The following is a 13,125-nucleotide window of genomic DNA, read 5'->3' on the forward strand; positions in this document are numbered from 1 at the left end:
AACAATTGCAAGACATTGTAAGGAAGATCAATGATAGCAGGCATCCTCTTCAATTTCAGATCCTTATACATTTTCAAGCTACGTATGTATAAGGAGAAAATGTTCAAAAGATATGAGTATGAACAATGATAGTGTATAGTAAGAGAAAGAACTCATACTCAAAGTAAAATAGTGAACAAACAAAGGAGGATGAAAATAACAAGTAGAGAAATATCTTCCCAACAAATTGCTACCATCAGTAATAATGATAACCAAAATTTTGATCAATGGAAGAATGAAGAATATTTTAACCACTTGCCAACACGTAATAAAGGTAACATTTGATGTGGGAAGATTTAAGGTGGATTATGAACTGACGCGACCGATCGACTATGAAAATAAAATATTTATATCCTGACAAGCTTGATGCTTGGTGGATTATGGACTAGTATAACCAACATATTATGAAGACAAAAATGTTTACGCCCTAACAAAAATAACGGTTAATGGACTGTGGAGCCAAGAATGTAACTTAAGACAAAGTCACGCATATCCCCTAACTATAGCTACCACACATCTTATATTTAAGTTTTAAAAAAGTAACTTAAATATAGGTTTTCTATGGATAAAAGAGAAGATGGACCAAAAATTATTATTTTACGATGATAAAAAAAACTTGCATATCCAATAGTTAAGGTTTTAAATTAAAATTAAGGTTTTTATTTTTTATTTTTATAATCTATGTTTTTGTTCCTTGTAATTTTTAGACCGTTTTTTTATATTTCTATAATTATATTTGGTTTAATTTTTCATCTCTACCACCTCACCACGTGGCAGTCACTCATTATACGTGGATGTATCAATGACATGGCAATTCAATGTCACGTGACAATGTTCATCTTCTCTTGATAAGTGGTAAATGTGAAATGGAGATCTCATGGAAAAAATGATGGGATCTTAAGTTGTATAGAGAAGTTTTTTTTTTTCAAGGGGCTAAATTCAAAACACACTTAAATGTGAGAGGCTAAAAACATAAATAATTCTTTAATCTTCATGGTTATAATTAAGCAAGCTTATAATAAGGAGAATATTAATGAATCAACACAAAAAGAATGACTATGTTCCAAAAATAGTATGGAACTAAATTTTGAAGATTATTTTCGAAGGGCTAAATTCAAAACACGGTCAAATATGAGCGACTAAAAACATAAATCACTCTTTGATTTATATGGGTTGTAATCAAGCAAAGCTCGATAAAAATCTGATACGTGCTTATTGAGTATATTGACCCTCCTCTCAAAAAAGAGTTTATTGATCCAATAGGTAATAATGAGAATCCTAATGTTTGAACATAAAAAGAATGAGTATGGTTCCAAAAATAGTACAATCCTCTATAAAACATTCAAATTGCACTCTTATAAATAGTAAAGTTTTTTTTTTATCAAGTAGTGTCAAGTGGCTAGAACTCACACAATAAAGAAGTGGGAAAATCGAAATTCAAACCCTGAGTCATGTGCATTATCATGACAACTACCAATTGAACTGCAACTATGAGACCATTTTTAGTAAACTTTAGTAAAATATTATGTCTCCTTTCCAATTTTTTATTATAAATTACTATATATTTTACTAAAAATGATAATGGTCTTGAATACTCATATTTTTAAGGGAACTTTGAATGCTTTTAAGGAGTTCCATGCAAATATTAGAGAAACTCATAATCGATCAAGTATTTGAACATTTTAGCAATAGTATTGGAAACAAATGTTCCTTGGATTTCGGAGAAAGTTATGCTAACAAATTGAAGCAAAAGAAACAAATACTTTCAAAATTCAAATGTCATGTGTTCATGCATGATTTTAATGATAAGTAGTCTAAGTGAGAAAATTAAATATTACATGACATAGATAGATGTAACTAGCAGCAAACAGAAATCATTGCATACATAGATAAAAGATTGACAGAAGATAGAGAGCATTGGTCTATCCTTAGAGACCAGCAACATACGAAGGGCTTGAACCTGAGATTTTGTTTCAACCATGAAATCATTCTCCTTGATAGTCAATTGCACTTTTGCGACGCCTCTCATTATGCCCGGCCAAACGCCTTCTGCAACTTCTTTTTGCGTCATCAAATTCAGATAGTCCATGGAATCTGAAACAAAATATTCAACAAATACAAGTTCCATCAAGAAAACGTCTTGTGTTGATGAAGAGATGAATAAGGAACCAAATCATGCATCAATATTGTCTATTTGTCTATATATCATTCGATATTAATTAGACGGCCCCATATTGTATAAAGAAAAAGGAGTTGGAGGTATTTATTAAGAGTCCCACATCGGACAGAACATGGCCTGACAATGTGTTTATAAGAGGGGGTAATCATCACCTCACAAGTCGATTTTGTAGGGTTGTGTTAGGCCCAACCACATTTCTAAGAGTATTGAAAAGAAAAAAAACTAATCTAACAAACTAGTTACTAATCCGTCATTCAATTATTCATAAAATAAACACTTGTTATTAAAAAACAATTCGATCTCTCACAATTTTTTCAGGACCTTGGTTTCCAACTGAAAAAGAAAAACTCAAACTACTCCATGATATTTTTATTCTTAGAAAGAAAAATCAGTCATGGACTCAAAATTAATTAGTTCCTAGTATGAAAATGTCAAATCCTAGACACCCCACTTATTCATCTTTATTAGATAAATTTCTAGTCACTAGATTACTAGACAAAAAAAAAAAAAAAAAATCATCGGAAACTCCAAATATGTACATGATCAAGAAGTAAACGGAATAAATCAATCCCCTTGTTTTTTTTTTTGGTTACTATCCCCTCACATGTGTCTTCGTGATTTATATTTTTCAACTGTCAAATTTTGTTTTTGAGAGAGATTAATCTGACAAATGTTATTTGATTTTTTTTCACAAAACAAATGTTATTTGATATATTTTGTCAGCGGGGAATCAAACTGATCTAGCTACCGTGCTTCTTCCCCCAAACAACAAATTCAACTCAATGTTGTGAAGTTTATAGGATTTGAACTAATATCACAATTAGTCAATTATATTAGGGGTTTCCTTGTGAAGATACCTAAGTTGATGGGAACATTGCAATATGTAAGGGTTGAGATTTGCACTCTAAATTCCCTACTTAATCAGATGAGGGAATTTCTAACTACTATATTACTTTACCAAAAATAAAATTTACCTTATGAGTTTTTCTAGGTGGTTCTAAATTACTGATTTTTGGGAGTTAAACTTACACAGAAAACATGTTGTGTGGTATAGTAAGTGTGAGTGAAAAATTTTATGTTTGATGAAAAAGTGAGTGTTGATCAATATACAAGTAAAAGGACTTATAAATTCAATGTCTTAAAATTTTAGATAAAAATGTGGCGTCCAATTTACTTGAGTTGTTGCTCTTGACTCAATGTGCATGTCCGAACTATCCTCATGATCCAACAAAAATGGGGTTGAATTTGATATTTTTTACATAATTTAAAAATAGTTTTCACTTGAATCGCAAAACCACAAAAATAGTGTTTATAATTCTTTTTTAAAAACCCTAAATTAACACATCACTGATCGTGGAACCTAAGCACCACTACGACTACCACCGAGCACTGTTCTACCCATCGTCGACCACCACTTTATCACCTCCGATTGTTGTGGTTACATGTTCGTCAATCACCACTTCGACTAGCATCAAACCTCACACCACCAACCACTTTGATCATCTCTCTAAGGTTGCACTACATGTCCTCCAAACACTTATGACCATCGTTGACCACTACTAAAACCACCACTCCAACCACCTTTAACTGTTGCAGAAACTTTTTCATTGATCACTCCCAACCATTGTGGCCACCTGTCCACCGATCCTCCAACAGCCACCCTTCCACCTCAAATAACAACCACTCTCACCCACTATTATTAAAACTATAATTAATTAAATAAATTATAAAAAATTTGCATTAGGCGAATTCACACTGAAGCGAAATAAAGAGAATAAATCAACTACTGAAAATAAAAACAGAGACTCAACTCATAAATGTGATTTTCCCCAAAAAAAAAAACCCTTAAATGAGATTCATAACTAAAACTTACTAAACTATATTTTATTTTAAAATTTGGAAAGAGAAAATAAAAAAAAATCAGCAAAAATGGGACCTTGGTTAAGAATGTTATATTATGGTTTATGATAATGTTTTTTTTTTTTTTTTTTGAAATAATGGTTTACGATAATGCATTATGCTTAATTTACACTTGAAATATAGAGGGTTTTGCTAACAAGTGTTTTAAGGGTATTATGTTTGACTTGAAAATAAAAGTCAAACACATGTTAAAGTTATAAATATACAACTTCCAAAATAAAAGTTACTATTTTTGGATATTTAAACAATGTTTTAAGGTAACTTGTTAGCATTTTTCAAATATAATTAGTGACTAAATTAGAAATGGAAAAAATGAGTTCATCACAGGGATAGAATTAGTGACATACTGGCTTCTTATTTATTCATTCTAATTTTTTCCCTCTTTTTTTCTTCTAATACTCATTAGTTTTGAGAATTTACCAGGGTAGACTAGTGTTGAGAAATCTTTATACCCAATATTTTCAATTTGAGAGTTGCTAAATCTTTCTTCCTTTTTTTTTAATATAAAACAATTGGGTATAAGGGTGCAATATAATGTTGGAATATTTTATTATTTAATTATATTCTGATATCTGATAAATATCGTAATAATAATTATATTAGATATTTATCAATTATGAACGAGCATTAATTGATTAGTGATCAAATTAAGTAATAAGGCTGTTAGTTTTCTAATTAGATAATTATTTAAATATTTAATTTGTTGACATGGACTCAATACGAGTGTATGTCTGGATGACCTATTAAAGGAATAATGAGAAACCCTAATGGTCATCCAATATAAAAGAGGTTATAGTCCTCAATACACCGTACACAACAATAAATCATGGTCTCCTCATCTGAAGAGAACTTGAGGCATAAATGTATCGGTTGAGAAATAATCAAATCAGGCGCCGCTAACTCTATGTTGTGTGTTTCAGATCATCACCTCTCTTATTTCATTGTTGTTGAAAGAGAGTTGTCATCAAAGCTTGATAAATCTAATATGTTGTATATCCGATTATAATCATATTTAATGTTTTGTTTTTTTCAGCTATTAATTCATAATGATTGTTTTATGAAATCTTTAGACCTAAATATCTAACACATAAACCGTTACATCAAAATTTTCATTTTAGACCCCAACAACAAACTACTCCATAATAAAGATTTGATGTAGATCAAAAGCACACGGTTATGGTCAAACATTTATATATCCCCTAATATATTATCCATCCGTCCACAGTGATCAGGACCAAACTACTTGAAACCCAAAGTAGGTAGCTACCTTACTCTTTCTAAAAACAAAATCATTTTAATTAAGTCACAGATAGATCAGTTTATTACTGTTCAAAGTGTTTGGTAAAAGTAAAAATCCAAAAAAAAAATTATGGGAGTACTAAAAGTTAGGCTCAAAACAAATTAAAATACAAGCAAAGATTCCAAGAAGTATGTCTCCACCTTCAATCATAAAAAAAAAAAAATACTAGTATTCAAATACCAATACAGCAAGCATAAGTGTTGATGTTGGCATAAGAAAAGGAAAAAAAAAATATTTAAAAAATGAAAATTATATCACTATGTATGTGTCTATTTTTGTGTTTGAAAAACATTTCCCTGATTTTTTTTAGACAAAAGTGTAAACAGTAATGAAATCCCTCAACAAGAATATTTCACATCTAGCAATAATTAACCTTAATTAAACAAAACAAAAAAATTAAAATATATATTAAAATCACAAAATTCTAAATTTACTTAAAAGAGATTAGGGTTTATAGTATCAACCTGCTACATTGCTGACAAAACCTTTGCTGCAACCCTGCAATGTGTACGGCAGGTGCTTTGGCATGATACTCACAAACCTTATGTCTCCGGTGATATTGCTTAGCTTCACTAAGATCAGCATCACAATTCTCCACTTGACAACAAGGTGGAATGTTTGAGCTTCCAGCTTTTTTGGAACTTCTCTTGCTATAGAGATCTGTCACTACCCTCTTCCTTCTACCATCCTCTTCCTCTTCAAAATCCGTATCCTCTTCCTCTTCTTCTTCTTCCTCATGATCCTCTTTGTACTTCAAACTTCTTTTTCCCTCTGACCTTCTTGTCTCCATAGTTTCAAGGAAAAAGGCCAGAGAGATCTAGAAACAAAACAAGGTTATTAATGTGGAGAAAACTCAAACTATTCATATGAGGAGGAGAACAAGACCATAAAACTATTCTTATATATAAATATAAATAGTGAAACATCACAAAAGAGTGAATAGTGTGAGAGAATGTATTAGGACCACAAGTGGTATATGGTCTTACCATTTCTTTGTCGTGAACTAGCTAGAGGGCAACAGAAAAAGTTGGTGGAATTAAAAGCCTTTGATAGGTATGAATAGTACAAGAAGACCTAGTGAAGACTATAAGCAAACCCTTGTCCTCATTCTCCTTAATTACTATTGTGGACTTTTCTTTAGACAAAGAATTTTGCGAAAATAATGATAGATGAGTAAGTGGGTCGAATCTGATTCCTCCTATTGATGGGAAAAATGTTGCCTTATTTAGTGCCTCTCAATCATGTGTCCAAGTATTTCCTTATATTCTACCATGGCGGCTACCTCCCATGTAAGGAGGGCAAAAATACTTGTATATGCGGATGAAATTCGTTATGGGTAACATAGTTTAATCGAAATCCACATAAATGAGTGTGAAAAATTGGTGTTAGCTCGAATGAAATGTATCAATATTATTATGTGTTAATTTGTTGTGTCTTTAAAAAAATATGAAGAAACTATAGGTAATTACATATATTCATGGATAGAGGAATACTGACATCAATCACTTTTTAACACTCTCTTTTATCGGATGAAATCAATGTATGTTTCACTACTTTACGTGGGTTCAATTTCAAAGTGTAGTAGACCTACAATGATTTATACTAATAATAGAGTGAATATTAAAGATAGTGTCAAAAGAGAGTGTTGTTAGCATTACTCTTCATGGATATTATGACCACTTTAATTTTATCATATTATTTGTAGCCACTTTACTATTGAATGTTGTGATTTTGTTCGCAGACTCATCCTTTACATAACAATATTGAATGATGTAATATATCAATTTGGATAAATGAATATCGTTTCATTTTTGTCAAAAAATATATATTATTCATGGATATTTGAAAATACTCGTGAGTGCGGCAAAATTTGTGGATTACTCACTTAGAGAATACTCACGTGAATATGGGACAAGTATAAGTATCATATTTGACCAACAACTCAGACGCAGGTATCATATATTCATGAATACTCATTTACATCCCTATTCTCATTCTATGAAAACATTTATTTAGACTAGAGGTGGCCTTGAGGGGTGTGCGAGATTGGCAACAAAAGAAGTCTATCAAGCATGAAATCTGACCTTCATATGCATATCCAAAATGAGTTGAAAGACTAATTATTAGGCAATTCTCTGGTGAGAACTTGAAATTATGTTCCATGACTCTTGAAACTTATTTGAAACATGGGTCAATCTATTATTGAAATTTAAAATATGGTTTAAAGGTCGACTCTAATTAGCATTTTTAGCAAACAAAAAAATTATAATGATAAAAAATGAGAATAACTTATAGAATAAATATTCACAAGAAAAAGATTTTTAGAATAATATTAAGTTCTCTTAAGATCAGGAAAAACTTTTGTTGATATTATGTTCTCTCAAGACATTTCATTTTTATCCTAATGCATGAATAATTTATAGAATAATATATGGGAAATGTTAACGAGTGTTCCCGGGGCACTCTTTAAGACCTGTAAAATGTAATTTTTTTTTGAAAAATTATGTAATCAATGTATTGAAAATTGAAACATTTGACTTTTCTATGGAATAATTTCTCCTTTAGGAATGCTTAAAGAGTGCCCCCATAATATATTCACACAAAAAAAAAACTTTTAGAATAATTTTTTTTTAAGAACTTTTAGAATAATTTTTTTTTAAAGAACTTTTAGAATAATATTATGTATGGCTTATAAAAAAAGAAACATAGGACTTAGACTGAAATAATTTTTTATGCGAAGCTTAGACACATTAAAAAAATTTGACAAAACTTAGACTAACATAAAATCCCTACCAAATAATCTAATAGTGCTTAGATGAGATACTAAGTTTAAAAAAAATAAAAATAAATCCCTATCAAATTTGATAGATTGTCCCACTCCACATATATACATGTCCAATAAAAAAAAAAATCATATTAAAATTTACACAGACGCTCGACTGCACAATTTAAAATTCTTACCAACTAAGCTTACAAAGTTTGTTGACTGGTCTATTCTCTCTCTTTTATGTTAATTAAATGCGACTCTAATTTGGAGAACTCGAAATTATCTAAATGGAGAACTTTTCTTGGCTGCTCTTGCAGTCAATTTTAGAAAGAAAAAATCTTCACCCTATGTAAAAAAAAAACAAAGAAAAGGACATGTAATAATGATCATTTTCCTCTAGGTTGTGGGGGCCAATTATAAAATAAAACCTAACACACCAATTGAATGTCTTTTATTGAATATAGACAAAATTATTAGAAAGCAACAAAACTCTGTGTCCCCCTCTTTCCCGGCTTCAATACCTGATAACAGTCCTTTTCTTTGAGGGGATGTGGTGTGGGTGGCTACTTCAATTCTCAACCAGATCTTCAACATTATAGAATTCAATTCAACAATGAAAGAAGATATTGTGAATTGATTTAGCAACCTTTGGGCCTATATGGTTTCTCCACGTATTAGGAAGGAATATGTTGGACTATTGTATGATCTTGATATTTTTGTTTCAATTGAGAAGTGGAGAACGACAATTTGATTCCCTGTTCCAATAATGAAAAAATCATTCTCTACTTATTACTCTTTTATCGAATGAAATTATCGTGGATCATATACTTTAAAAATGGATTCCTATATAAAATAGCAACACTGCTATATATCACGATTAAAAACTTTAAGAATAAATCACGAATTACATATATCTCCTAGTTTTTAACCATTCAAATACCATTAAAATGAAAATCAATCATTGTATATTCAATAGTAACCTTCTATCACATATTCACTTTTATTTTGTCCCTCATGCAATAGACATAATGGTTTATCCCAAACTTACTCTCTCTTAAGCAAACAAAAATGCATAATCTATTAAACTAATTTTTATATGTATTTTTTACGGTAAACCATAATTATCATTACCCAAACATATTCCCTATTACAATGGAGAGTGGCTGAAGCATCTTGTTTTTGTCTAGTGACAATAAAATGCAATTCGTGTATTTCTCGTGAAAATATTTTCTTGAGATTAAGCATTTCCCATAAAAATAAAGTGTTTCTAACACTTTTCATCAAAATAACTTTAGATATTTTTTTAACAAGTCAAAGTAGAATTAGATTAACAAGAACACATCCAGCACAAGGTGTCTCAGATAGATTATCAAAAGATACAAATAGTCATTTAAACAAAAACAACACCAAAAAACAAACGAGTTAGATTACATACATCAAGCAATGCTTTTCTTTTATACGAAAGAATATAGGTTATGTTTATTATTTTGAAAGAAAAAAAAAGAATTATTTTCATTCATTTAAATTAATAGAGTGCATAATATAAATTCAACACCTCTAAAAATGAAAAGGATCAATTTGGAAACAAACTCAAATCATCCAAGTGAATAATATAAAACGGTAAAATGTCTATAAATAATGTGACAAAACCAAATTCATTGGAATATTTATGCTAATGGATTTGCAACGTTGAATATCTTGTCATTTGATTTAATGTTTGATTGATTGAAGTTGATATGTCAATCCAAACCAAACAAACACTAAACGAAGACAAAAAATCAAACAATATTGTATTGAGACGACGAAACCAAGCAAACCACACTGAGACGATATAAACACGAAACAAAAATTAGATGAATGTAAAAACCACTTGTTAAGATTAAACAATGGAACAATACGAAGATAGGTGATTTTAAGCTAAAAATGACTCAAAAACACTCCGAAGAAAATAAAAAAGAGAAAGGAAAAACAAGGGACAGATGTTAGATGGAGAGAGATTTTGACAGGACTTATTAATTTATTTTTTTTGAAGGCCAGATTTTGACAAGAATTTAGAATATAGGTTATGTTAAATATAAGTATCTCCTTTTTAAATAAGTATCACCTCTTTTTTCTTACAAAAGAAGGCAAGAGAAGAAAAAAATATTTATCACTTTAACACATGACAATATTCTAAAATAAGTTTTTTTTTTTTTGTTTTTTAACGTCACGATCATATTTTTCCTAATTCTAACCATTTATCTGCACCACTTTGAGTTTGAAGTGATAAAATCCAAAATATATTGAGTAGTAAAAAAATCCACTATACATTTATCATAATGGTTAATAAAAATAAAATTAATTGTACCCAAAAAAATTAATAAAATTATAATTAATCTTGAGGGTCAACTTAAGTAATCGAGTTAAAAACATTTAATGCATTATTCTTGATGTACTTCAATATTAGATATTTTTTTTAATAAATATCAAATGATTTAATATTTATGTAAAAATCTATATAAAAAATCTTTTTTTTAAGGAATATAAAAAATCATTTGAACAGCGAGATAAACTTCAAATAATTATCTTATAACATTTTGACGATCATGTATATAAACTTCACATAATTTAGATATTTGTTGATATGTGTTTTAATAATAGGTATTTATGTATGTACTAAACAACGTACAGTATACTTTTCTTTCAAAAAAAAAAACGTACATTATACTTTAAATTAAGATAATGTGATCAAATATTGTATAATTTTGAAATTTTATGAACTTGTATTGGCTTAATCTAATGGACAAGAATCTTTGATTCAACGATTGGATTTATTTTATACGCAAAAAAAATCGATTGGATTTATTCAACAAAAAAAAATCAACATTTGGATTGATTTAATTCGACTTCTACATAAATTGTTGAAGTAAATATGCTAAGTTTTATTGTCAAAAATAGATATGTGTGTTAAATTTGACTTTTAATATTAATTAGGAGTACGTTTAGCAAAAAAAAAAATGCATATTGTAATTTGAAAAACGACTTATAATTGGGGATAATATTTTAGTCAAATGATTGCTTATATATAGGGACGGAGGGAGTATATATTATTGACTAGTACATTTTCCACCCTATCGATTTCTAGCGTGTCCTATTTTTTTTTTTACAAAAATGTCCATGGGGTTTTCTGATTCTATAATTTGAAATGAGTTTCCCCCGATTTCGGGATAAAAAAATGAGTTATTAACCAATTTAGATTATACAATCCAAACACCTCAGGATAAAAAAAATGAGTTATTAACCAATTTAGATTATACAATCCAAACACCCCCTAAGTAGGGCTCATTTTTTGTTTTTTCAGATTATAAAATCTGAACACCTCCTAAACACCCCTCTTGTGCCAAGAATTCAAGGAAAGAGAGTTCGGATTATATAATATCAGCACAAAGACTGAGCTTGTTTCTAACATAGATAATCAATTTAAGAACCATATTAATCAGCCTAACCTTAATCCTTGTGGTTTAGGTCTTTTTTCCCTAATGTTTTTTGATAATAAGGTTTTTCCCTTATAGCTTTCCTAAAATGAAATGTTTGACATTATCACTGTATTGTTGCCTAAAGAGGTCATAACATTGAAAGTTTATGTTTTGTTTAATTTATGAAATGCTTGACATTATCACGGTCAAAGTTTGTTGATGTTCTGTTCTATTTAGTTGTTTCATGAACTGTTGTATATGCAGGAACTATTGCAAGCTGAAATTCAAAACACTCAATGTGAGAATGAACATGTTGGATATGTCCGTTCTATGGGGCTTGGGATAACACCATCTCGAATCTCTAGTCGCTCTACTAGATCAGCCTCATCTTCCATCGAGGCTAATGAGAAAATGTTGAAAATGCAAGCTGAGATTGATTCTCTTAAGGATAAGGCTTCACAAGTTGATATTTTGAAGGCGCAAGTTGCTTTCTTAATGCAAATGCAAGAGCAAAATTCGAGAGACAAAGAGGTAACTTTTACAAAACTATTGCAAAAACATTCTGCTCTTGTACAAAAAAAAATTAGAAGTTGATATCTGCAACAACCCTTAGGCTTTTCTTTGTATGTTGTTGCTTTGCGAAATTAAGTGTATGATTTGGATAATAGATACTCATAGTTTTATGTTCATTTACCATCTGAAATATGTGTGTTTTCCTATTTGTTGAAGGTAGCCAGGTGTGTAATTTTGTATAACTGCTATTACTGGCTCATTTTTGTTACAGTCTGTATTTGCTGATGCTATATTCTGTTAGTATAGATTCTTTCATGCTTGCTTTCATGTATACATAATTCTGATTATAGACCAAAACATTGGACAAGATTTGTCTTCTTCTTCTTCTTATGTGAAAGAACAGTTGAAATTGATATGGAATATAATACAAATTTTGGATATAAAATCATATGAAACTATCATTACTGAATGTTGTGTTTTTACTTTTATCTTGACAACTCTGGTGCTTTTTTTGAGTAATACAAGTACTCGAATATTGTGTCATTTATCGACATATTTGACAACTCTAGTTTTTTTTTTTTCAGTTTCAATTTACTAATCACTGTCTTGTTTATTTTTCTTCTTCTTTTCAGCCAACAAATTTAGAAAAAAGGAGATGGTAGGCATTCATCGGAGTCTAGCTACCGCCTCGATGATCATCGAAGCAACATCACTAGGGAATATTTAGATATTTTATGGACTTTTAATTTTGCTACAGCTGTTTTGAATGTTCAGTCACTAGTGTTTCGGTTTTTTGAATGTTTAAACTTGGTGATATATCTTTTGTTTTAGTTAAGTTGATGTATGGATCAAACTTCTTACTCTTGAATTATGTATATTTTTGCATTTCAAGTCTTTAGTAATATATTTATTTGAGATTGTCTTCAAATTCTATAGATAAAAAAAAATAAAA

At 29.7% G+C, this 13,125-nt stretch overlaps 1 protein-coding gene across 1 annotated transcript; it reads right to left on the bottom strand.

Annotated features, from left to right (window-relative positions):
- Positions 1-1,802: 1,802 nt before the first annotated feature.
- Positions 1,803-6,375, bottom strand: LOC25493121 (squamosa promoter-binding-like protein 3). The gene is made up of 2 exons (XM_013601540.3): positions 5,903-6,375; positions 1,803-2,133 (listed from the first exon to the last, which is right to left on the bottom strand). The coding sequence occupies exons 1-2, from the start codon at positions 6,226-6,228 to the stop codon at positions 2,025-2,027; spliced, it is 435 nt and encodes a 144-aa protein (XP_013456994.1). The 5' UTR covers positions 6,229-6,375; the 3' UTR covers positions 1,803-2,024.
- Between the last annotated feature and the right edge of the window lie 6,750 nt (positions 6,376-13,125).

This window comes from Medicago truncatula, chromosome 4 (genome assembly GCF_003473485.1).
Source record: "Medicago truncatula cultivar Jemalong A17 chromosome 4, MtrunA17r5.0-ANR, whole genome shotgun sequence".
Classification (NCBI taxonomy): domain Eukaryota; kingdom Viridiplantae; phylum Streptophyta; class Magnoliopsida; order Fabales; family Fabaceae; genus Medicago; species Medicago truncatula.

What these genes read in the sequence shown, in the direction of transcription:
- LOC25493121 (XM_013601540.3), bottom strand. Translation starts at nt 6,228, where the DNA reads ATGGAGACAAGAAGGTCAGAGGGAAAAAGAAGTTTGAAGTACAAAGAG. An exon ending in TTTTGTCAGCAATGTAGCAG is followed by an intron (nt 2,134 to 5,902) that starts GTTGATACTATA and finishes ATTTTGTTTCAG; the next exon opens with ATTCCATGGACTATCTGAAT.